The 26,953-nt window shown below is 38.8% G+C and overlaps 1 protein-coding gene across 4 annotated transcripts in view; it reads left to right on the forward strand.

Annotated features, from left to right (window-relative positions):
* frmpd3 (FERM and PDZ domain containing 3) overlaps positions 1-22,028 on the forward strand; it is a 184,169-nt gene extending 162,141 nt beyond the window's left edge. The window contains exons 3-17 of one of the 4 annotated variants that reach the window (XM_079892511.1): positions 1,321-1,430; positions 1,757-1,911; positions 5,253-5,355; positions 5,523-5,568; positions 6,606-6,710; positions 10,738-10,845; positions 12,113-12,244; positions 12,877-12,996; positions 13,106-13,242; positions 13,452-13,578; positions 13,898-13,987; positions 14,169-14,348; positions 14,532-14,667; positions 15,331-16,173; positions 16,544-22,027. In XM_079892511.1, coding sequence (XP_079748637.1) covers positions 1,390-1,430; positions 1,757-1,911; positions 5,253-5,355; positions 5,523-5,568; positions 6,606-6,710; positions 10,738-10,845; positions 12,113-12,244; positions 12,877-12,996; positions 13,106-13,242; positions 13,452-13,578; positions 13,898-13,987; positions 14,169-14,348; positions 14,532-14,667; positions 15,331-16,173; positions 16,544-19,335 — 5,115 coding nt within the window. In that variant the 5' untranslated portion in view covers positions 1,321-1,389 and the 3' untranslated portion in view covers positions 19,336-22,027. Of the gene's footprint in view, positions 1-1,320; positions 1,431-1,649; positions 1,912-5,252; positions 5,356-5,522; positions 5,569-6,605; positions 6,711-8,672; positions 8,804-10,737; positions 10,846-12,112; positions 12,245-12,876; positions 12,997-13,105; positions 13,243-13,451; positions 13,579-13,897; positions 13,988-14,168; positions 14,349-14,531; positions 14,668-15,330; positions 16,174-16,543 lie in introns of those variants that run through there. The other 3 variants (XM_079892510.1, XM_079892513.1, XM_079892512.1) reach the window with 3 other exon arrangements.
* Positions 22,029-26,953: the final 4,925 nt, after the last annotated feature.

The raw sequence follows: 26,953 nt of genomic DNA on the forward strand, positions 1-26,953 counted from the left end.
AGTGTACCAGAGATTTGATGCTGCATTTAGTGATGTAGACAAAAATTCTTGGATTATGACAATTTAAAATATCAAATCCCTATTATTGGACTCCCAGCAGGTTTTTCAGACTTGGTTTTAAAGGACTCTTAAAGGACGACTGAATGTTGGCGATGTGAGAGTGAGGACAGAGAACTGATACATGCTCTGGTCCTGATCTAAAATACACGAATCATGATTATATTCAAGAAGTATCAGTATATGCTGCTTTTCATTTTGCTAGTTTGCTAGTCAAGTTTTTATGAACTAGGGATCCATCTTTTTTGTGCTCTAAATGTTGAGATTAGCAAATGGATCCAAATAAGTATTATGCTAGAGAGACGGAGTCACCGTCTTTTCAAGAAGGGGTTACAGAATTGGGATAATAGAGACAGAGATAATATTAATAATACTAATACTAATGGAACAAACAAGTCAACGAGGAAATTAAACGATACAGCATTTTTTAGTCGTTTTCGTTTAGTCTGTACGTGGAAAACTGAATGGAAACAAGAAACACGAGAAGACAAAAAAAAAAAAAACATAATCCTGACTGGAAGGTGACAGCATATGAAAGAATGTCTTATAAATTACTTGAAAAATATGGACATTTATTTGATGGAAAATATTTGATGTTTATTGAAGATACAGGGTAGCAACCTGGAGATGCAATATAAGAATAGGAATAATATATTTGATCATCCTATTACCTTTAAAAAAAAAAACATAAAAATGTACTTCTTGTCACACAGTGGATGCAATAAAACAAAAATAAAAGGCTGGATTTAGTCGCAATCAGTACAGTTGTAAAGAAAACAAACTCAGGACAACACTTCTTAGGATACTCACATAAAAAAACATGAGAAACAGAACAACCACTTATGGTACGCTGAGATCAGACCCCAAACAGAACAAACACAAGGCTAGATTTACAAAAGCAAACTAATCAAAGAAATGAGAAGCAGGTGTTACAACTCAATGACAAACCCTGGAAATTCAACAAGTGTGCAAACTGGGTGGGGGGAAACTAAACTAAAACACAGACAAAGCAAACATCCTTATTTTGTATTAGATTTGTTCTAGCAATCTATGCATAATTGTCAAAGGTGCATGTTATGGGTAGGCAAGTGGAAGCAGTTTTGATACACTGTAATACATTTATTTGTGAAATGGAGTGTTGTTGTGCCTATATGAAGCGGGAAAAAATGTGTGAATCATTAAAAAATAAGTGATTTAAAAAAAAATGCATGATAAGAACTCTTATCAATTATAACTCATCTTCTCTCATCTTTGTCCTCCCAGGTGAATGTGTACAAAACAGAGCCAGCCTCCTGAAGCGGTTCACCCAGTCCGGTTCTGTCCTTTCAGGGGATGGCCCGGGTCCAGGATGGGCACACAGAGGAATATGACAGGTGCAGTCATTAATAATCCTCTTATGTCAAATGAGAACAACGGGCATCATAAAAGAGGCATTACCTTATCTCCACACACGCAGCGAGGAAACCTCATCTACTCAACACTGAATCAAAATAATGGCACAAAGCATTGATGTTTTTATTATTGACCAGCTGTTATGTGAGATACTGAGAAAACTCTCTGTATAAATGCAATTGCCGGTCCTTGTGCTGGGGTAGTTATGCAAATATTGGACAATAAAAAGCATGTTTACCATTCGTGTCACTCTAGAAATGAGATTCACTTCATGGATACTGGAGCACTCTGTTGTCTTGTTTCTCAGCTCTGTGATGTTAGAGGACAGTCAGGATGGCATGGACAGTGGTAGCCTGACTCCTGGCTCAGCTCGACAGGTCTGCATCCAACGCCATCCAAGCCACGGCTTTGGTTTCATTGCCGGCAGCGAACGGCCTGTCGTTGTTCGCTCTGTCTCAGCGGGTAAGACATGTCTCTATGGGCCAGATGTCTGTTGTCCCCTGGCTCTGCTGTGCCAGCCAATCAGCTTCATCTCTTTTTAAAGGCTTTTGAGTTGTTCAGATTTTAGATGACTTTAATCAAATGGGAATTCAGATACTTGAGGTGTATGATTATTTTTCTATTTGATGCCTTGATAAGATAAGTGTGAAAATCCACTGTAGGACAGGTTATTGCAACTGCCTTAGGAAAGAAGTGTGACTAATATGATTTTGTGATATATCAACATATATTTTAAGACAAGAGAAGCAGAAGACGAAAATGTCAGGGGTTTTAAAGTGCCCTTATTATGCTATTTTAAAGGTTCCTAATTTTGTTTTGGAGTCTCCTACATTAGGTTTACATGCATCCAAGATTTAATTTAATTTTCCTCATAATGTACATTGCACATCACCTCATTTCTCAAAGAGTCTGAAAACGGTTCATTCAAAGATCTCTCTAAACACCTCCTTACCGAAAGCTACTCTGCTCTGATTGGTCAGACGGCCCAGTCTGTTGTGATTGGTCCAGGGCCGGACTGGGACACAATTTCAGGCCGGGAAATCCCACACCCATCCAGGCCATCCCATGAACCCAAATAAAATTTAGAAACACGGACAACAATATTTTTTCCTAAATTACATTTATTGGTCTAAATCCTTAGGCTAGGGCCATGTAAAATAATTAAAGGCTTTCTCTTGAACAGTATTCTCACTTCCCTTTTCCCTCTCTTCATTTACCCTAATATCTCTATGTCTCTCACTTCCACCAGTATCATCAGCCTCATACACTAAATAAAGTGCATATATATATATATATATATATATTAGGGCTGTCAAACGATTAATCGCGATTAATCGCATCCAAAATAAAAGTTTGTTTACATAATATATGTGTGTGTATGGAGTATAATTATTTTCTATATATAAATACACACACATGCATATATATTTAAGAAAAATGATAAATTATATATAATATAAATATATATACACAGTATATACATGCAAATATTTCTTAAATATATACATGCATGTGTGTGTATTTATATATAGAAAATAATTATACACCGTACACACACATATATTATGTAAAAACAAACTTTTATTTTGGATGCGATTAATCGCGATTAATCGTTTGACAGCCCTAATATATATATATATATATATATATATATATATATATATATATATATATATATATATATATATATATATAATGTATGCATGTATGAAGTGTGCATATTTTTCTTGTACCTGTCTCTTCTTCACCTGTCACTTCTTCACCTGTCACTTGTTCTGGCCTCATGTTACAAACAGAACTGTCTCCACCTTGGTGCAAAACAATCACCTTATTATAATTTGTTTGCCCAGAATCTACATTTATTTTAGTAAAAAATCAAAGTATTATATGACAAAATGTTGTTGTTTTCATCTTAAAATTACTTAAATATCCAAACATTTAGCAACACTATATTTCATACAGTATGTTAAAAAAAAAAAAAATCTTATTTTTGCTTCTACATGTCATCTCACTCCCTGGCTGAATGTGTGATCATTGCACCACAGCTAGTGCTAGGTTGACTGTCTCCAACTTCATTTGATAAAAAAAAAAAAAAAAAAAAAATTGGAAAAAAATTGGAAAAAAGTTTTAACCATCACAAATGGGCAGACATAATTTTCTAAATTGTCTAATAAAATGTTATTGCATTATTTTTGTTGATGTCTGCACTATCACTCCTGTCTCCCTGCTCCCAGTACCACATAAATGTTCATATTTGTCTGCTAAATTACTAATGTAACTTTACACTAAATAATATTAATCTCTTTTAGCATACAGTATTTTGAATGACGATAGTAATAGGGGTGCTACCGCTTACATTTGCTAGCATTTCAATTCTAAGTTAACGAAGAAAAAAGTACCGTATTTACAGATGAAACTGACCTGTAGGCTCCTGAAGCCCTGAACAGGTCATTCATTTTGCAACATTTTGCTGCTTGTTCTTGGAGTGCTTTCTTTTTCGTTGTCCTTTCCCTCTCTGCTCCACCTGGCTGTTTTCTCTCCATCATCGGGTGCTGCTCACATTTTCTGTTTAACCGTTTGGCTGAGGCTTAAAGTGGAATCGTAGCCTTGCCAGTCAAGATTCATGATTTTATCTTATAATAACAATTTTATTGAATGACGAATTCGAAAATGATCACTGGACACTGGTAAAGGTAGTAGTATAAAAAAATTATAATAATAAATAAAAAAAAAAATTAAAAAAAAAAACGCTGGCTGGCAGCAGGCCAAATTAGTCGGCAGGCCACCGGGAATTCTCCCAGTGCTCCCGATGGCCAGTCCGGGCCTGGATTGGTCTACTCTGCTCTGATTGATTGGTCAGATTGCCCAGTCTGTTGTGATTGGTCTACTCTGCTCTGATTGGTCAGACGGCCCAGTCTGTTGTGATTGGTCTACTCAGTTCTGATTGGTCAGACGGCCTAGTCTGTTGTGATTGCTTTACTCTGTTCTGATTGGTCAGATGGCCCTGTCTGTTGTGATTGGTCTACCGCTTACAGAGCATGTCGGAAACGAGTCGCCTAATATCATATCTGAATTTCAGCTCCGGAGACGTCCTTGATACAAACAATAGCGTCAGTTTTAACATATCAATTCCAGCGTGAGTCATCCTTATGAAGTGCATGTAAAGTGGATTCACAGTGCTGAAAACAGCATCTTTTCGACACGTTGACAACATGAATCAAACACTTTTCCAGACCTCAGCTTTTGAGTGAGGTCTACAAGCTACAGTGTTTGAGGGCAGGTCAATGTAGACCACATGTGTCAAACTCCAGTCCTGGAGGGCCACTGTCCTGCAGAGTTTATCTCCAACCAACTCCAAAAACACCTGCCTGGAAGTTTCTAGTAATCCTGAAGACCTTGATTAGCTGGATCAGGTGTGTTTAATTAGGGTTGAAGCTAAACTCTGCAGGGTCGTGGCCCTCCAGGAACTGAGTTTGACACCCCTGATGTAGACGGTCAGCCAACCGGACTGACATTATGCAAATTTGTTTGATTGTACCATAGGTATGTAACGGGAAGTAAAACTGGAATTGCTGATGACTCATTTCGGCAGTTTAGAATCGATTTTTTCTTTTGGAAAACAATAACTTTATTTATGTGCACTTTGATCTTTAAGACTTTGCAGACCTTTTACATTCACAAACAGCTAGTATTACACAATACATGAGAGGTAATATTCGAAAAAGCACAATAGGGGCACTTTAACTAATCAACTCTATCAGGCACTAAGTACAACACAAGTTTCTAACATGTCTCATTTACAGACGGACCATCAAGTGGCAAGCTTTACCCCGGAGATCAGATCCTAGCCATCAACCAGGAACTCGTGAGCGACGCGCCCCGGGAGAAAGTCATAGACCTTGTAAGGTAACACCCTTTACTGTCACCAGAGGGAAGGGCCTTGTCTGGACGCATGACTGTGCTTAATATAATTCTATTCCATGTGTCTCCATCAGATAAGAGACTTCATTTCAGATAAGACACTCTTTTTACATTCTGCAGCTCACTAGCCAAAATGTCGTTTTCTTCTGCAGGCGGTGCAAGGATTCGATTGTTCTCACTGTGCTGCAACCACAACAGGTAGTTAAGGACATTATGTCTTCTCCAATCAAAATTACATTAAATCAGTCCCTTTCAGTGCCGTTGTCAAACTACTATGCCAATTTCAATATTGTCTGTACATTTTTACTGGAATTCAAAATTTAGGTGTAGCTTTGTGTACAAACACAAACCATTTGCTTTGTGCCAAAGTCACATTCTTATATAATTAGTGCATTGAGACTAAAGCTCAGTAGTGAAAATGTGAAATGTCTCTTTTAAGGCCCACATGATTTGTGTCAACTTTCCCCAATGCCTTGAGCTCAGTGGAGCAAAGTACCAAGCCACAGCATTAACCATGCTGCCACATTGCATGCAGGTCGAGCGCTGTAGCAGCGTTTAAAAGTTTAAACAATTTCAACTTTGACCTGTTTGCTACTGAGCTTGCGGAGCCGAATCAAATCCTCAGCTGTTGACAAGAAAACACTGATCCTTTGTGTATACAGCTCCGGTGGTACAACCAGACCATGATATTAAAACAGAATAATCAGCATATACAGTAAACACATTAGATATTCTATGCAAATTAATCAATGATAAAATTGCATTGAAGGCCTGAAGTATGGGCTTTAGCAGTCTAAGTTAATTACCAAAATGTATTCAAAGATTTCAAATATACACTCCTAGATATTATTGTATTCATTTTTGAATTGTCTTGTTTTCCAGTAAAAAAATGTCTTAAGTTTGCATGTTTTTTTTTTTACTTGAAAAGATTAAGACATGTTTGCAGAGAATATATCTTGAATTAGGTTTTTCTTATCCCGATTGCAATTTTTTGTCTAGTTTTAAGCATTCCAAAAATGTGTAAAAAAACAACAACAACAACAAAAAAAAAAACTATTTTCCAATGGGGATACAGTATATTACCAGAAAACAAATCTTACATCTTACACAACTCTTTTCAAGTAAATATATAAGAATATTTTTGTTATGTTTAAAGCTTTTAACTCTAAATAACTTCAGTTTTCCTGTCTATTTCTTTCTTTCTTCCCACCCTCCCTCCCTTTGTCTTTCCTTAGTCACCTAAGTCTGCCTTCATAAGTGCAGCCAAGAAAGCTCGTCTGCGAACCAATCCCCCCAAAGTGCGCTTTTCTGAGCAAGTGTCCATCAGCGACCCAGACTCAGTATGTGCTGCTGCCTCTTGCTCACATCACACCCCAGTCACATCTGTGCTAACACAGCTTTCCTTATGTGCTGAAATGAGACCTGGATTGAGTTTGTCGAACGGTCTCAAGGTATTTTGTGACATGACTGTTCATGGTCTGTTTATGATTATAATTGTTATTATTTCCAAAGGCAAAGTGAATGTGTCCATCCCTAGTGTCTCCTTTTGAGAGTGACATGGCTGTCATTTCAGAGTTTAAATACTGAAGTGCGATTCCCTCCACATCTCATCTCATTTCATCAGACTGCAGGTTTATTACCCAGAGGGCCAATGCGGAAATCCCTCTCCTATTGTGCTTCCTTAATCTAGATGTGGTCCTCCATTTCGAAAAGCTAAAAGGATAAATTCAAAACGTTCACTTCTTCTGTGATTTCATCTTCAAGACTATATTAAAGTACATACATGAGAACACAGGGCTTGGAATTGGCTACGCATGGTTTGGTTGGAATGAAAGGGCTCCAGTTTTTCTCTTTTTCATATTCGTAGGGTAGATTTGCAAAGATGTCAGTCGGGCAGATTTTGACAGATGTTCTTTTTATGAATTGCATATGCATCCTAGTTTGTTTGACTGACTTGAACACAAATGCAACAGTATTGCAACTATGTAACTATGTTTCTGAATTGAAGCAATTCATGGCTATTGAAAGGAAATTCTAACAGCAGGTGCTTTGAATAATTGATCTATCGGTAAGCCCATTACCTCGAACGCAGATGAGCCAATGGCAGTTGAGTATCATTTGCACGGGGACTGGAACTCGGACATCTTTAGGTTTCAGCGCCATAGAGAAACATTGGAAGATCCGAAGCTCTCATCGGTTTGATGCTGTTTATGCTACAAAAATGGTAAAACTATGTGCCTGGGGTACTTGTAACATTGATTTCAGGTATCCCGAGAGGATGGGCATGGGTATTCATGTATTGAATTCATGTATTGGATCCCTGTACTGCGCGCGCGTTCACCAGCACGTTTCAAAAGTGTGATAAGATTTGCGTGAACGGACCAATTATCTGTGCAATACGACTGAAGCCCATTTTATTTATTCCCTAAGGATTCAACCCCAATCCCAATGAAGATGAATACGTTCACTTTATGGTTGTCATACTCTTATTAAGTTACATTTGAAGTTAGTGAGTCCATGCTAACGTACAAACCTAAATAGCTAACTGTTCTCACGTCATGTACAGTATAGGTCAAAAACACACAAACGAAGGTCTACAATTCAGTGCCTCTCTATATTAATTAAATGTATACTGATTAAATGTAAATTAATTTAACCTTACCCTACATGAACAGTGTTGATCCTGGATGTTGTCATCTGCGACCGTGAGGACCGTAACATGAGGCTTCTCCCGCTTGCATTGTGATCTGTAAACCCTTGCTTCAAAATGAATCTTGTTATCCAACATTTTATTTTAAAATCTTTTATATATCCCTCCATGGCATATTTGAGTCCCGCTTGAATGCTCCTTGATGAGAAGTGGTCCCTCTGTGTCCAAAATTGATCAAAAACACCTTGGGACAAAGTTTTCACACTGACGGCTGTCATTGTAAAACAGTTAGCAACTCTGTTTCTTTGTCCGAGTTAGCAACAGTAACTAAGAGGGGCGGGGCTTACCGATAGGTCAATTCCCTCTGGTTCTGATTGAGATGTTTAGGGTAACAGAGTTACGTGGAGGAAATTAGTGTCAGCTTCCTTTTAACAATTCCAGCCTACTAAACTAATAGAATAAGGTTGCATTGCATCTAGAGAAAAGACTCAGCCTCCCCATAACCTTTAATGTTGTTACTAGACATTCATTCATTCGTAGCTTTTCATTAGCACTACAGCTGCCATCTCCTCTTGGTGAACATGGGTCGATAGCACCCATGTTAATGTCAATGTCCATGGATTATGTCCCATACAGTTTGATATCTGCCTTGTGAGCAAGGAAGAGTCAACACTACACCCTTGGGTGCTGGTCGCACCAATTTAATAAAGCGGACCGATGGGAGGGGTGTGCAGCTCTCCTGGAAGAAGAAACTTGCTGATCAGGCCTAGAGGGCCAAAATCGGTAAAGAGCAAACCACCCTCACCTGAGCCTCCTCTAATCATGTCAATCCATCTTGTGTGATCAGCAGGGGCCAGCAGGGCTTTCTTCATTAAAACTCGCCTGTCAGCACAGAGTACATAAGCAGTGTAAACGTTTTATTAAGGGGGTTAGGCTTAAAGACAAATGCCAACGTGGGACTTATTATTCATATCACATCATCTCACGCCGTAGCTAACGAGCAATTGATTGGGATTGTGCTGAATGTATGAAACAGAGTTAGCCAACCTGCTCACTTCACCACATGTCATAACATGGTCCCAAATGACATGCCAAATTGATGCTTGCTTATTTGTTTCCATTCTGTATTTGTTGTTTAAAGTGGCATTTTACACGTTTCCAGAAGCAAGCCTAAAGCCTTTGGGTAAAACACTTGCCAAACGTACTGAATCGATTATATAGAAACTTTGAATGAGGTCTGATACACCCATGAATGTCAGCATTTGATTACATGAAATCGCTATTGATACTCAGTGGAAGATCAGTGGACAGCTGATAGAAAGTAAACCTTATGTCTCACGTACTCCCACAACAACATGGAACGTGGTCCAAATCAATATGACGCAGGTGTCGGGATGCTACTAAACTTAATGACCTCTCATTCTTCATACACAATTGCCTTCAAGGTTTCTCACTCACTTCAAGGTGCACTAAGTCATTTCCCCCCACTTTTTCTAAGTCGTATGCAAATATAATTCAAATGATAGTCACATCAGTGGCATAGAAATCAGAAAATGCCATTCACTTGACTTCATTGTTATCTGGCACTTTACATCATAAGATAAATTAATATGGGTGACAGTTATGCATCTAAATGGGATATTTCTTAAATGCCATAAACTGTGCTTTTACAATTTACCGCATCTTCGGAGACAGCTGTCAAGATAACATCTAAAGTTGTTGTCTTTGGTTGTTCAGAAAGATTTATATTTATTCATTTAGCAAACATTCATGTGGAGTCTGGAAGTTTGTTCCACCACAGAAGGAATGGTGAGACTAGGGCGGGTGTGACATGGACCTTTTTGGGTTGATTTAAAAACCGGACCCATTGCTGTGTTCTGTATCACTGGCCAACAGAGCACTGCAGTAGTCCAGTCTTGAGACGACAAGAGTCTGCACAATAGCTGTGCAGCGTATTCAGCCATGTAGGGTCTGATTTTTCTACTCTAAAGAGGAAGGCGCCAAGCACTGAACCTTAAGGCTCTCTGTTAGTTGATGTGAATTAGAAACCCTCTCCAGGAAACTTTGAAGGCTCTGCCATGAGGTCAAACTCAGTACAGTGTACTTCTATTAATGCCCCGAGACATTTCAGTTCAGTGACACATGGATCTGGTGACTCAAAGACAGCATACCATTTCAGTTTAATGAGGATCAATGATTTGGAGTCGGTTCTGGTTTTGGCGATGACAGCATGGCTGTAGGCTTTTGAACCAGTAAAATGAATGAGCCAATTCAACATATACAAAAAATGACTTAGTGCACCTTTAACTTTTTATTGGCTAGAAAGTAGATGCCTTGAAGATTTCCTCTTTTTGCTACAAATATATGCTGCAACTGAATTCAGTGTTTGTTTATAGAACATGGTTTCGTATTGGATATGGAATGGATGTGATACAACTAATGCTTAATTCTTAATGAGTCATAATGTGTATTTAGTTTTGGTCATATTTCCAATTCATTAAAAATGATTGCATATGAGTTAGACAAAGATCTTCCCTTTAACCATTGTTTTAGACTTTAACTGAATGGAAAACCTTAAAGAAAAGCAGTCTAAGTCCTCTCATGTGTTTCTATATTCTTTCTTTGACTCTTAGAAGATCCTTAGGAGATTCTTTCCTTAATATCTCATCCAATGTTCACTGACTGCTTCTTCCTTCTTTCTCCCCTGTTTTTTTTAGACCATGCTTAAAGACGAGTCTCTGCTTCTGATACCAAATGTGTTGAAGGTGTTTCTGGAAAATGGACAGATCAAATCCTTTACATTTGACAGCCGCACCACTGTTAGGGTGAGTGTTATGGGAAAACTGTTCCCTGCTACTAGAAACACAATGGGGGGAATTCACCTATGAATTTATTTTAATTTTGTTTGTTTATTTAATGCATGTTAATGAACATGCTAGATTGTAGTATTGCTAATTTACATCCATAGTCCCTGGGCAGGTAACACAAACAAAGAAGATACATTGTTGTACATGGAAGGCATTTGTACGTTTGTGTTCATCTTCAATCCCCTGTCATGTTTCACACAAAACAAGACTCCCTAGAACAGATGCTAATGGTTAGTATGGCAACGCAGCATTCTATAACCGAACTGACACCTGCACATTTAAGTTTTAACTTGGTTTAGAAAATTCATTAGCCAACATTATTACATTTCATTCTGAAAGCAAAAGAGGAAAAACACGTCAGCACTTTTCATTTGCAGAGCTGATCTTGTAAGATTGACATTTTCTTTTAAATCTACATAATGTAGATTGTAGATAAAAAAAAAGGTGAATTGCATTTTTTCCAGGGGCTATAATCAATTGAAACATGTAAAACACAACTTTTACAATTACATCAGCATCAAAGGATCTATACATTTTTGAAAGTTCAAGTCAAACAGGACAACTATATATCCGGTACTATCAATATCAAAGTACTGATAATGATGCAAATAAACAAGATTAAATGGCATTAAACCTAGTAAGTTTTTTGCCTTTCCTACATTTGTGGTTTCACAGCGAGGTTCACATTTTTCACAATCCTTCCCGAGATGATATCTTCAGCCTTTGGTCAATATCACCAAACAGATTATCTCAATCCTGGTGACAGACTGTACACAACACAGTAATCTGTCTATCTCCCATTGCGAGAGTTACTATCATCAAACACTAAGTATATAATGTATCACTTCACACTGGTCAGTACGCTCCAGACAAGCACGCATTTGAAGCACAGCATTTGCTTTAGTCACATGGAAACCTCATCAAATATTTGGAGTCTTTTCAGAAGTAAAGCCACTAGTCAGTAGAAACCCTCATACATTTGTCTCCAGTGACAGATATTCTCAGAGCGGGGTACAGTGATTAAGAGTGCTGGTTTCAATGCTTTAGCACTGATGGAAATGTCAAGCCCATCCTCCTATAGTTTACACACTGCTGATACCAATGCTTTCCACTACATTTACTTTGCATTGCATATCTGAGATATTGTAATATAGCAGAACTCATGATTTTAGCCTTAGGGGCTAATAACACCAACCAATCAAACTGCTTTTCCCTTTTGCCACAGGATGTGATATCATCGCTGCAGGATCGCCTTTCTCTACGCTACATTGAGCATTTTGCTTTGGTGCTGGAGTCCGGTGGACTGGCCCAGAATCAGAGGCTGCATCTGCTCCAGGAAAACCAGCCACTGTCTCATGTGAGTAAATGCCACCCAAAAACCAATGACTGATGCATTACCTTCACTCTAAAGTTCAAAGGGTTTAAGAGAAATCCTTAAATGTGTGGTACAAGGTACTCTAGCTTCCTATTGCGAGTTGCAACAAACAACGCATGTTAAAAAAAAAGTAATTTAAATTAATTTGCATTTAATGGTAATTAAATACCAGTGATCCATGTTATCCAGGGATCCATGTTACGCAGCATGATTTGAAAATATTCCAAAGAGCATCTTGTTGCTCAATTCAAATGCTCAGTTGCTAATTCTTTTATTTGATTATAGTGACAGAAATAAAATTTTCAGTAAAATTAAGTTATTCCATTGTTCCTTATTCACTGGTTTTGAATCATGGATTTTATTTTCAGTGTGGTCTCAGACTTATGGATGTCGTCATATATAAATATACAGTGCAACTGTTTTGTCATTAAGAACTGTGAAAACCTAAATTACGTGACGTTGAATTAAATTTGATATGGCTGCCAGCAGCACATAACCTTACTTGCATAAGGAATGGAATGTGACAATGTAGAACTGGAATGTTTGTTAGTGCTATATTTTAAAGGTGAATTCTATAATAAATTCTGAATTCTCATTTTCCTCTATATTTTCAGGTAGTTCACAGGACCTACTTCCAAGGAATGAAGTGTCTTTTCCGCATTTGCTTCTTCCCAAAGGACCCTGCTGACTTACTGAGGAGAGACCCCGCAGCATTTGAGTACCTCTACATACAGGTGGATTTATTCATGAGTCCTTTAGTCATGAGTCAAACGAATGTTCACATAGGTAGTCTGATATTAGTATAAAGCCTTTTGATCTATTGTTTGTTCTGAATTCCCACAGAGCCGCAATGACGTCATTAAAGAGCGATATGGAATGGATTGGAAGTCCGACGTTACACTTAGGTTGGCAGCCCTTCACATCTACATCACTGTGTCTATGGCGAGACCCAATCAGAAGATTTCTCTAAAGCACGTTGAGTAAGTCTTAAAACATGCATGAATTTTGAATAATGACATAATTTTCGTGTGAACAGGACTTTAGCCCTCATAGGCAGCATATACTTTTATACCGAAAATAATCTGTTATCCACCAGTGGCAGTGGCAGATGACGCTGATAAAACCATCAAAGTGTACTATAAGGTCTTGTAGCTGGTTGCATGCTTTAAACCTGCATAATTTTCTTTAGGAAAGAATGGGGTTTGGAACCTTTCCTTCCTTTGACTCTGTTGCCAACCGTCAAGGAGAAAAACGTCTGCAAGACTCTCTCACAGCTGTTGAAGACATATCAGCATCCTCCACCAGCTGGTAACAAGGTATACCTGGTTACTAAGAATATTTGGGTCAAATAAATCTTAAATAGTGACTTAAGAAACATGTCACAAAGAAACCATTTATGTCATCTAATGCAGAATGTAGTCTTTTTGTATTTGTGTGAATTTTATGACCTAAGAGCATATCTGAAATGTGTAATATTGGAATAGAGATATGCTGTGTTCAATTGATTTCTACATACTGATCATTTATAGCCATCGCACACCTTATAGCAGCGAAACATTGCCCTCTGCTGGCTAGAATATGACCCTCTGTGCACTTGCACAACTCACCAGTTTTATTTTCTCTTCATCCATGCAGGTTTCTTCTCTTCAAGGAAAACTGCAGTATATGCGTGTCTTGAATGACCTCCCGCCATTTGGAGGCTTCTTGTTTCACACAGTTGGCTTGGTAACATGAATCTGACATAGCTTCTCAACCAAAAATCAAGACTATACAAATAATCTTTAAATTTTTGCACTGATTTTAAAGATTTACAAAAATGTTTTAATATCTCAATAGCTTTAAAAAAAAAAAAAAAAAGTCTGTACTTCTCATTCAATTTCTGATTATTTTCTTTTTCTATTGAAAGGATGAGAAGCAGTCAGCCACTACATTGTTGGTTGGCCCGAGACACGGTATCAGTCATGTAATTGACCTGAAGAACAACCTAACAACTGTTTTAGCAGAGTTCAGCCGCGTGGCCAAAGTCCAGCTCTTTAGAGAGCATCACGGGGTAGCCCGTGTTGAAGTTGTTATTCTGGAAGCAAAGGTGTGGAAAAAAAATGCAGAAATGAAAAAAAGTTGAATGAATTTATATTATAGTTTTAACCCTATGGTAATTGTGTGTGTGTGTGTGTGAGAGAGAAAGAGAGAGAGAGAAACAGTATTGCAATATATAACATTCTTAAAGGTAATACTATACTAATATCTGTTTCCATACTAATTATTGTAGCCCTTGGTCTTGTTAATGGAGTGGCCAGATGCATCAAACTTTGCCTGTTTGATCTCTGGCTATTACAAGCTATTTGTGGACCCTAAAAGGACAATCTACTGCAGGATACCTGGTCAGCCTTATATGATCAAGGCAGGTATGTTAAAAATGTTATTGTTGCAATTTCATTAAAAATATATATATATAAAAAAAAGTCATTGCATATCATTTTCTGAAAGTGCATTTGCTTTGCTTTCATCTTTCAATGACAAGAGGAACTAAAATATGTTGTGTTACATATGCAGCTTGGGACATTTCAAAGCAAAATATATGTAATAATGGTGAGAACATGTCCATGGTGGCATCTAAAATATATGCTGGTCATTAAGTTGTTTCTAATAGTGAGAAAAATCAATCAATAAATCATGACATGAATTGATCAGATTTCTTCCAAAAGGAATTTCTGATTATTTTAAGGATTTATCATGGCAATCATTCATAATTCCAGCTTGACCTCTCCATCGTCTTGAGCTCTCCATCTTCATCTTGTGTCAGTTTATGTGAGTGTGGCGGAAATTCTGATCTAGATAAATTCATATATCTGAAAGTTCAGTATATATTGTATTGTATCACAAAACCATGTATTGGATGTTGGCGTCTCCTGTGGTCTGCCAATGAGAAAGATCACAGCATACCATCACATCCCCAAGGCTTTTTTTCCATCTCTGAGAACTCAACAGATTCACGTTTGTCATCTGGACTCATTCACATCCATCATGTTTTCTACTCGTTCAACCACTCAGACAGTTCTGTCCTTTAGATTCCAGAAGCTCCCATGCCCAATTCCGCTCCGGAGCCACTGTGTTAAGTGGGAGTCGTCGCGAAGAGAGAGAGGGGGCGTCCAGAGAGGCAACACAGAAGACATCAGCATCACCCATATCTCAGCACCTTGGCCTGTGTCACATCCATTTAAAAGAGCAACAACAGATGCAAGACCTTCAGATACAAGCAGAGCAGGAGCTTGACATTAATGAGAACCTTATCTCACAGGTACAGAGTCGCTCACGCACAAAGTCTGACCCCACTCTAAAGAGCACTGAATCTGTGGCTGAACAAGATGGTCCCACTGGTGACAGTTCAAGCTTCAGGAGCAGAGCGAAAACAATGGAGCCTACTCAGAGGTTTTTCTGTGACTCCTGCAAGGCAAAACTCCAAGCTGAAGGTTTGATTTCGGACACTGGGGAGGCTGGAAGGCTCATTTTGCAGCAGTGCAAAAATGCATGTGCTTCTCGTGAAGGAGCTGCTGTTGATCTCATTGCCTTACCACTACCTGGGAATGAGGAAGATGAAGAGCTGGAGGATGGAGGAGGAAAGTTGCAGCCTCCCCCTCCTGGCATAGCAGCTCCACCCCCAGGGTTTCGTGATAACAGCTCTGACGAAGATGACCCGAAAAAGGGGCGGAAAGGAATCAAAGCATCTGCTGCTGTGGCAGAGGGTCAAGAGGAAGTTCCTGTAACACTGATTGATAATGTGACCACTAGGACAGTTCAAGACCATGCTCAGGAGTTAGATGATGCATTAGTATCCACCCTCCAGGCACTGGAAGCACTAGCTGCATCGGAGGATTACCCACACCATCACCAGCAGACACCACAGACAGCAGGTGGACATACGTACTATTAAAAGTGCAGGTTCTTTACCATGTCTATGAGTAAATTAAATTTTTAAATCATAAGTATTCATTTAAAATTAGTGGTTTGTGCACTTTTTGATAAATTATCTTGAAATTATAGTAGCCTGAAATTATCTTGAAATTATAGTAGCCTGACATATGAAGCTAGACCGTCCCAAAACAAGCATCAATGCAGTGTTAACTACTCCTCAACAACATTAACAACATTTTTAGATTAGTTTAATATTTAATTTTGTTAGAACAACAGTATATTGTCTCTGTAATTTTGCTTACGTGAAGTGACAAGAGCTTACGTGATTTCTTACGAGCATGGTTGTGTTTTGTTTCTGTTCCCTTACAGGGTTGATTGTGCTTGCTGCCATAACCCCTGAATCATCCCTAGACTCTGGACATGAGACAAATTCATCAGAGCTAACTGATGTGTCTGAGATGGTGTCTGCCATGAAGCAGCATCAGAACCAGGCATATCTATTTGCCCACCACATCAACAAAGAACGACTTTTCAGTCGACGAGACTTCCCCTTGTCAATCCCTGGCTGTACAACACAAGCAATTGGGGGAGGGGCTTTTTCAATGAGTCAGATCCGTGGCGGATGTCCACCAAAGCCTGTGATCTTAAGTAAGACTGTGCCCTTGAAAGTTTGTCCCAGTCAAGAAATTAGTCCCTCTGACAACTCTGTGGAGCAGGGGAAGAGCCATGAAACAAAAAGTGAGAAGGATATAGAAAAATCAGAAAAAGCCCCTGTAAAAGAGTGTTTGGAAGAGTCTGAACAACAGGCATCTGAAGAACTAAAAGCATCAGAACAAGTTTGTGCTCCCCAAGTCAACACAGATCAATTGCCTCTTGCTGATAAAGAAAAACCAAGCTCTATTACCTCAGAAGGTGTCCAGGAAAAAGACTCTGGTACAGTTACCCTAGAAACTACCAGTATAGCCTTACCGGTTCTCTTGCCTGTGGATAGAACTGCATCTGCAAAAATTTGTTCAACAAATATGTGCCAAGATGCCGAGAATGCCTCAAGTGAGACCACGAAGCCTTCAAGTTCAAAGGGCCTTCTGCCAGCTTCTGACTTGTTCTGCACATGTCCAGTACGACCAGAGCCTGGCCCACAGGTGCGTCTAAAAGATCCACAGGCCCCAAAAGTGGTAGTGTTTCACTCGTCTCCCACAGACGATGAGCGTCTCCGTGCCAAAGGACTTCAGTTAGCTAGCAACAAAGAGAACACAACGAAAACATCTGATGCAAGCTTGGTGAAGCCCAGCACCCTGCCTCCAACTAAGTACTCACCAGTTATGCCTGTTAAAGCAGAACAGAAAGAGATGTCAGAGGCAAAGGCAGAGAACTCCCAGAGTAAAGCCCCTGTGGAACCACAGAAAACCCCTAAAAGTGTGCCTGTTCTGGTAGACCCAACACACGTCTTAGGTTGTGTGGAAAAGGGTGCAACTATCCCAGGAGCCGAGTACAAGAAACAGGCAAATAACAAAGCCAAATCCCAGCGTACTCCATTCCTGAGTTTTAGGAACTTAATTTCAGCCACTTTCCCAGCACGTTTGCGCAGAGAGACAGATGAGCGTCGTGCACAGCTTCAAAAAGTCAGGCAGTACGAGCTAGAGTTCCTGGAGGAGCTTCTAAAACCTAAAACATCACAAGGAGAGTTCATTCCACAGGGATCCTCTCCTGTTCCATCATTTACCCCTTGTGCCTGCCAACTGCGCACAAGTCCTGTACAGAAAGTTCCTGGGATCTCAAGAGAACAGCGACGCAGCTGCGACTGTAAGAGAATGTGCCGTGGAATGCGTCTCCCAGATACAGCGGTTGGTTCTGCAACTGATCAGAGAGGAAGAGAGAGGGCAATCTCTAAAACACCCCCAGCAATTCCGAAGTCTCCACATGCTCAAGGAGAATTACGGAAACCTCAAACTTTGGAAATCAAAACCACTCGAATCCGCTCCACAAGCCTTGAGTCTAGGGAACCTAGAGATACACCTACATCATGCTTGCCTACTTGCACCACCCATTCAGAATGCATGAGTGCGCCACAATATAAAAAGCTACAAAGAAGATATAGTATAGGGGAGATTGATAATAATGACAGCACTCCCCTGTATGCTGAGGTTAAAACTACAAAAGCAAAGAGCCTTGAGAAAGAAATGGAAAGAGTGAGGGCCACTGGACTTAGACTTCCAACTCCAGTGGAGCCTGTACATACTAAAGATGGGGATGCAAAGAAAAAAGGGATATTTTTTATTCAGGGAGAAGAGCTAATTCAGGAAAGTCGTGAGGGTACTGCTGAGGTTCTAGGGTTGCCAAGTGAGGATACTGAGGACAGAGAAAAATGTTGCTCTTTCTGCTTCTGTTATCGCAAATGTGAAGCTGCTGATGAGAGCAGTGAAAAAGATGAACTGTCTTATTCCATCCCCTTGCAGGTATTGCCTGGAATGCATCTAGATTCAAGGGCAATGCCAGTAGTCAGCAAAACTCTTCAGGTACTTCATGCAGAGGATTGCAGTGGGGAAGAGGAGGAGGAGGAGGAGGAGGAGGAGGAAGAAGAAGAGGAGCCACAAACACAGAGGATTGATCTGAGGGCCTGCGGGAACCTGGAAACTAGCTTGGCAAGAGTACAATCCTTGCAGGGCAAAATATTCTCGCTACCTGATGGATTCCTAAACGCACAACTTGATGCCAATGAGCTGCTCTCAATTTTAAGGCAGTGTGCCATTAGTCCCCAAATAGAGGGGGAACCTCGTATCCCCCCTGCAAGACTGGCAGAGTACAAGCAAGAACTTGCAGTCCGTTTTAAAGAGTTCAGGGCATCATGTAGACGAGTGGCAAGTGTTGAGAAAAGTCCCTCACGAATGCTAAGTGCCGTCACAGCTAGCTTCCAGGTGCTGTGTAACCTTACTCATACATTCATTCGGCTGGTCAGGAGTGTACGATCTGAAACTCAAAAACTACAGCTTTTACGTAAGGTAGAGGAGGTAGCTGTCAACTACACCCTTCTTCTTCGGGCTGCTGAAGAGGCAATGGGACATTCTAGTAGCCTCCCTAATAAGAGTACAAGTCCTCAGCTCCATACATCCACTAACATGGGCTCTCTTAATCGCTCTATCAAAACCTTGCCCAGCAAGTAATGACTCATTTACACGAGATTGTGGGGCAGGCCGGAAAGACAGCTGCTCAACACTGGCAGTAATCTCTTCGGGTCATTCATTGGTTTACATTTTTACTCGCCTTTATTTTCACTGCCTGCTAAATTCCATAACTGCATAACTATCTACTGTTATATGTTTATGAAGATTGTGCCAACTTGTACTCACAAAGTATCTTTGACATTATATGTGCACAGAATTGAAAAAAAAAAAAGAAAAAAAATACAACTGATCCTGTGCATTATGGGTGATCAACAGGGCTGTTCACTCTCATGTCCTTAGAGAAAGGGTACTGTGAAATGGACTTAGTTTTTGTATGTTTAGTTGTTCCTATATCTAAATCACAAAATGACCTTGGGAAGGGCTGGTGGGGATAGGGCCTTAGATATTTTGTGTCCTAAGAATGGTTTCTATAATATATTATGGGAAAAATTATATTATCATTATTGCAATTACAATTACTGTAGACATTATAGCTACATAATCTAAAAACATAAAATCACAGAAAAAGTAATGGTAACAGATTTTGTAAATTAGAGAGAAATGGTAATTTGGTAATGTGCTTGCTTTTCAGTTTTGTTTGTTGTGACATGAAATACTCCCTTTTCACAATATCATATTCACAATGTCTGGATTTGTATCTCTGCAAGGGTCTGAATTGACACTTTTTTAATGAATATTTATGAACACAAGAGCCCACTAACAAGATAGAGGAAGGAAACACCTGCCCAGGGTAGACAATGTAGCAAATTCAAATTCACCAGAATATTAATTGAATAGATACAACGGTTGATCTATGACCAAAATGAAAAAGGGCGCTCCTGTTTTCTAATGCACAGAAAATAAATAAATAAATAATTTTTCACTCTCACACCCACATAGTCATCCAGCTCCATACCTCATACATGTAGAGACAAAACATAGCATATTTTTTTGTATTGGGGGAGTGGGCTGGGTTATTAATAACCTCATAATTTTTTGCAATCACTAAGCAAATGCTTGCGTATATAAATTAAAACATTTTTTTTCACATATAGCCTATATAAGTACACAGATAACCAATGTTTCACAATATTTTTTTGAATATTGCTTTAATGTTTTTCTTCTCTCCCATAATTTGAAATGTCTTATTGTAGGAAACTTTATTTTTTAATTTTCATGTGATGTCATTCATTGTGCACTCCTGAGAACATAATCCCTCCACCCTCACCTACCCACACACACACCCACACAGAATAGTTTTATATGTATTTTAATAAAACCAACTGCTGTCTTATGTCTGAAAACTTTTCTGTCTCCTCTTCCAATCTAGGACATAAACGGTTAAACTGTGGTCTTATAATCCATATAAGGCTCTACTTTGAAGTTTAAACAATTCACATCTCATTGTTTTGGTGTCTTGCATGTTATCCCTTCTTTAAAATAGAATTTAAATGAAGTGGGCTCTGTCAAGCCAGCACCTGAAAGACTGTTTAATGCTAGATTTAGATTAACTTGTATCATTAAACGGTCAACAATAGTACAGATAGAATGTTTTACAATATTTCCATATAAAAGTATAATTATTCTATGCTCAACTTAACAAAAAAAAAAAAATTGTAATGAACATATTTGTGAAGCTTAAAATCATTTTTGAGAATACCTAACATTGCATATATTTATCAAAATAATTTTTTTAGAAAAGAGAAATCACAACATGTATCTTATGATTTATAGAATTATATACCTGAGACAAATTAATAGTAACTATATTTTAGAGTATAATAAAGCACGGAACCTGTTTATTTTTATAAAATACATTACAGTAAACAATATCATCATGTTTATACATGTTTTTATTTTTTAAACATATTTTCTGTCAAAGACAAGTTGCATTGCCAAAATGAGATTTGTCACTATGCTTCATTTTTGTTGTATGTGGTCATATTCAGTTCTTTGAGTTCTTGTCAGTGTTTTTGCTTCACTGTGGTCTTTTTGTGTGTAAGGTCATGTTTAAAGCAATAAAGAGTATTAAAAGTAAAATTTTCAGCATAGTTTTGGCTATGAATCCACTGGTTGAGTTCATAATGTGCATTCTGAAAAAATATTATTAATATATTGATATTGACTTACCCTTATCGGTAACACTATAAAAAGTATACTGCAGCAAAGCACTAATCATTTGCAAACTATTATAGTTAATTCATAGTTTATAAATTGTAGTTTGTACATTGTTATTACATTATGTATAGTAGGGCTGACCCCGACTAAAGATTTTTCTAGTCGACTAGTAGTCGTTCATTTAAGCCATTAGTCGACTAATCGCATGATTATAATAATTTAATTACTGAAATATATACTGAGGAGAATACTAAACCTAGCCTGGATGCCAGCCGAACTTAGCCCCGCCCACAACATTTGAGGTCGGGAAGTTCGGTCTGGACTTGATCCGTTGTGGAGCAACTATGCTCGAACCAGAGCTGTTTGGACCAATCAAATTGTCAGGGCGGGCTTTATACGATGATGGACAGATGATCAACAGTAACGTAATCATCCACGTCACCAAAGAGCGCTTGGGTTGAATTTATTTACAACAAAGATGGCTGCTGCTGGAGAATTGAGATGTGTAGATTCCGCAATCGCATCTGTTATAGAAGATATCGACAACGCATTCATTTTAAAAGAGGAACAGAGAAACGCAATCAAGGCATTTGTCGATCAGAAAGATGTTTTTGCCATCCTTCAACTATGCGTCGCTAAACATACGTCACTTACTAGAGTATGATGGCGTCAGGCTATACTAAACCATAATGAGCGTTTAAAATATATAGGCGTAATTTGCCTATTCCGCACTCAAGCGCACATATAATACTTGCCGCAAAGCACCGGCAAAAGTAATGATAATGAATGAGTCGGAAAAAATAGCAAGGAGACATTTGAATTATTTATTAATAAATTCATTTTTCTGTGTCAGTGTTGGCTGAAAAGATGAAGTTGATGATGCTGACTCGTCATCTCTGAAGTAGTGAAGGCGCCTATACAGAGAAATATATCTTTCATACGGAACACATAAGCAGAGTTTCTTTTCGTTTAGAATTGGTTAATTTAAAACTAGACATTTCAAGCTTTCTATAGATATATTTCCCACGTCTGTGAGGCAAGTAGCCTATATGCTGAGTTTCGGTTCATTTATGTGATGTCCTCCAGTTCACAGAGACCAAGACGTTAGAAAGCGCATCTCGTTTGGTTCCATTATTTGACAAAGGCACTGCATTTTCTTGTTGTTGTGAGGTTAAGTAGACCCTTTTCGAATGATGTATTACTCTTATCTGTATGACCAAAAATGACAGAGTATTTTAAGTTGTTTTCTCTGGGAAAGTGATCGCGCCGACGGCTTCATGTTATGAAGCGTGTTATACTTCAGCTTCCACACTCCACACAAACACTTGGATATGCGCCTAATAATAGCACACATTTATCTAGGTTAACGTTAGAGTGAGCAGCCATGTAAAGATTCTACTTAAATGTTTCAAATGATAAGCCATATTTGAGGTCGATGGATGATATGCGAACATTTGGTTGTCCTGCCCGACACACTGCCGTTTACGATCTGTTCCTCACAGACTTTGCAGCAAGGTTTTTTTTTTTGACTTATAAAATAACCAACTAATAAAATTTTGGTCGACTAAGTCCCTTCTAGTCTAGCCTCTTGCGTTGCAACTAATAAAAACAAATGCAAATAGAAAAATAACCAGCAAATTAAGAAAACTTCTTTATCAGGTTTGACAAAACCTGCTGTAAATACTTACCCTGGTAATCCAGAGTTCTCGGGAGAGCACAAGTTGAATTTGCTCAGCGAGTTACTCTGATGTCGAGTAATGATGCTCATTAAATATGCCCCTCGATCTGAGCTGCACCAATCACATCGGGTTATCTGATATAGGTGGGCCAGAGGCGAGCTAAACAGATGACGACAGCGCTGTGATGGCGAAGTCATTAGTAAACATTGCAAGATGGCTATGGATGAACACCAGTTGTTTGAAACTGCTTTGGCAGTTACAATGAACGAGTTAGACTTGGCTTTTTATCTAAAAGAGGAACAGAAGTCGCTGCTCAAATCGTTCCTTTGCAAGAAGGACGTTTTTGCTGTTTTGCCGACCGGATACGGTAAGAGTCTAATCTACCAGTTAACTCCGCTGGTGGCTAAGGTATGGGGTTTATTGTTGTGATTAGTCGTAGTGTTATCCAATTGCGTGCAGGGAGATTTTCAAATGCATGCTTGGTGCCGCCCCTCGACCATTAATCTTTTAGATTTAGGTCTGGATTTCCAGGCTAGTAAATACAACTCAACCAAATACAGAAACACACTGCAAATACTCACAACACAACCAAATACAGAAATGTACTGCAAATACTCACAACTCAATCAAATACAGAAACGCACTGCAAATACTCATAACTTCACCAATACAGAAACGCACTGCAAATACTCACAATGCAACCAAATACAGAAATGCAGTGCAAATACTCACAATGCAACCAAATACAGAACCGCACTACAAATACTCACAACGCAACCAAATACAGAAATGCACTGCAAATACTCACAACGCAACAAAATACAGAAGCGTGTAGAAAATACTCACAACGCATTCACAACGCAACCAAATGCAGAAATGCACTGCAAATACTCACAACACAACCAAATATAGAAACGCACTGCAAATACGCATAACGCAACCAAATATTGAAATGCAATGCAAATACTCACAACGCAAACAAATACAGAACCGCACTACAAATACTCACAACGCAACCAAATACAGAAACGCACTGCAAATACTCATAACTTAACCAATACAGAAACACACTGCAAATACTCACAACGCAACCAAATACAGAAACACACTGCAAATACTCACAATGCAACCAAATACAGAACCGCACTACAAATACTCACAACGCAACCAAATACAGAACCGCACTACAAATACTCACAACGCAACCAAATACAGAACCACACTACAAATACTCACAAAGCAACCAAATACAGAAATGTACTGCAAATACTCACTACACAACCAAATACAGAAGTGTGCAGAAAATACTTACAACGCAACCAAATACAGAAGGGTGCAGAAAATACTCACAACGCATTCACAACGCAACCAAATACAGAAATGCACTGCAAATACTCACAACACAACCAAATATAGAAACGCACTACAAATACTCACAATGCAACCAAATACAGAAACGCACTGCAAATTCTCACAACTCAACCAAATACAGAAACACACTGCAAATACTCACAACGCAAACAAATACAGAAATGTACTGCAAGTACTCACAACTCAACCAAATACAGAAACGCACTGCAAATATTCATAACTCAACCAATACAGAAACACACTGCAAATACTTACAATGCAACCAAATACAGAAATGCAATGCAAATTACTCACAACGCAACCAAATACAGAAACACGCCCAAAATACTCACAACACAACCAAATACAGAAACGCACTGCAAATACTCCTAACACAACCAAATACAGAAAAATGCTTTAAATACTCACAACACAAACAAATACAGAAACATGCTCCAAATACTCACTACACAACCAAATACAGAAACACACTGTAAATACTCACAACACAACCAAATACGGAAACATGCTTTAAATACTCACAACACAACCAAACAGAAACATGCTACAAATACTCACAACACAACCAAATACAGAAACACACTGCAAATACTCACAACGCAACCAAATACAGAAACATTTTGCAAATACTCACAACGCAACCAAATACAGAAACATTTTGCAAATACACACAACGCAACACGCACTGCAAATACTCACAACACAACCTTTCAGGTCATCAACAACACCACTGACGAGTAAACAATAAGCAGTCCCAGCCAGGTTTGTCACTTGAGGTCCCCTTGAAACATTTCTGTGGTATTTGCGGTATTTCTGTATTTGGTTGCTTTGTGAGTATTTGCAGCACATGTGTTGTTAAACTGATTTCTTAGTTTGCTGGTGTTTTTTTCTATTTGCATGTGTTTTCTTAAGTTGCAGCGCATTGAGCTCTATCGACCACCAATTACCATTAATTAAGTGCTTTAAACCTATTCTATTAGACATAAACTATTTATAGTAAGTGTTCCTAAATGTTTACAAATACACTATTAATTGATAACTTAATGTTTTCATGAAGCATTAAATTAACCCCTTTACAGGTTTTAAATCAGATTGATCTCATTGTTTATACGTATATATTTGTATGTTGTAACATTTACAGGTTAAAATTTTTGTATGTTTGGATAGATGCTGAAACACAAAAATACATTGAGTCAAAACATCACGACCATCTTCCTAATATGCTGTTGGTCCTTCGAGTGCTGCCAAAATAGCACCGACCTGCAGATGCCTAGACTCTACAAGACCCCAGAAGGTGTCCTGTAGTTTCTGGCACCAAGACGTTGGCAGCAGATCCTTCAAGTCCTGTAAGTTGTGAGGTGGAGCCGTGGATCGAACATGTTGGTCCAGCACATCCCAATGATGCTCAAATGGACTGAGATCTGGGCAATTTGGAGGCCAGGGCACTACCTAGAACTCATTATCATGTTCCTCAAACCATTCCTGATCAATGTGTGCAGTGTGTCAGGGTGCATTATCCTGCAGACTTCCACCAGGCAACACATTGTCATGAAGGGTGTACCTGGTCTGCATCAATGTTTAGGTAGTTGGCACATGTCAAATTTACGTCCACATGAATGGCCGGACCCAGGGTTTCCCATCAGAACATTGTCCAGAGCATCACAATCTCTCCACATGAAACCTGGCGCCATCCCTTCCCCAGGTAAACGACGCACTCGTACACGGCCGTCCACGTGATGTGAAAGAAAACGGGACTCGTGACCTTACACTTCTCCAAAGTCCAGTTCTGACACTCACGTGCCCATTGTAGGAGCTTTTGACAGTGTGGACAGGGGTCATCATAGGCACACTGATTGGTCTGCGAAGCCCCATATGCAGCAGAGTGTGATGCACTGTGTTGTCACACATTTCAGCCTTAACCATCATTAAAAATGTGTGACTTGTACCACAGTATACACCCTATGCTTCCAACACGTTGATTATGAGAGATGATTGTTTGCCACCAAACCTACCGAGACCTTGATATGTGGCCTTGTTAGGAGATGATCGATGATATTCGGCTTCACCTGTGACTGGTCATAATGTTTTGGCTCATCAGTGTAGATATATTGTAGATCCCTTAACCCTATGCCCAATCCTAAACCTTAAAAAACAACAACAAAAACTAATTGGCAGAAAAATATATACTACTTTGACAATAAGTTTTGTTACAATAAACCATAACATAGACTTTTTTAGCTGTTAATCCCTCTCCTGTCTAAACCACAGCTTCTCTCACCAGAAATGTGAAAACAATCTCAAATTCAATAGAATGAACAGATTCATAACATGTATTCAATAATCATAGATTAAATTGCAAAGATTTGTATGGTTGTAAAGTTGTTAGCATCTAAAGTGTAAATAATTTATGTATTGTCAATGAACCAATATTGTGTTTTTGTGACTATGCA

The sequence above is a fragment of the Squalius cephalus genome (assembly GCF_949319135.1).
Source record: "Squalius cephalus genome assembly, chromosome: 14".
In the NCBI taxonomy this organism is placed as follows: Eukaryota; Metazoa; Chordata; class Actinopteri; order Cypriniformes; family Leuciscidae; genus Squalius; species Squalius cephalus.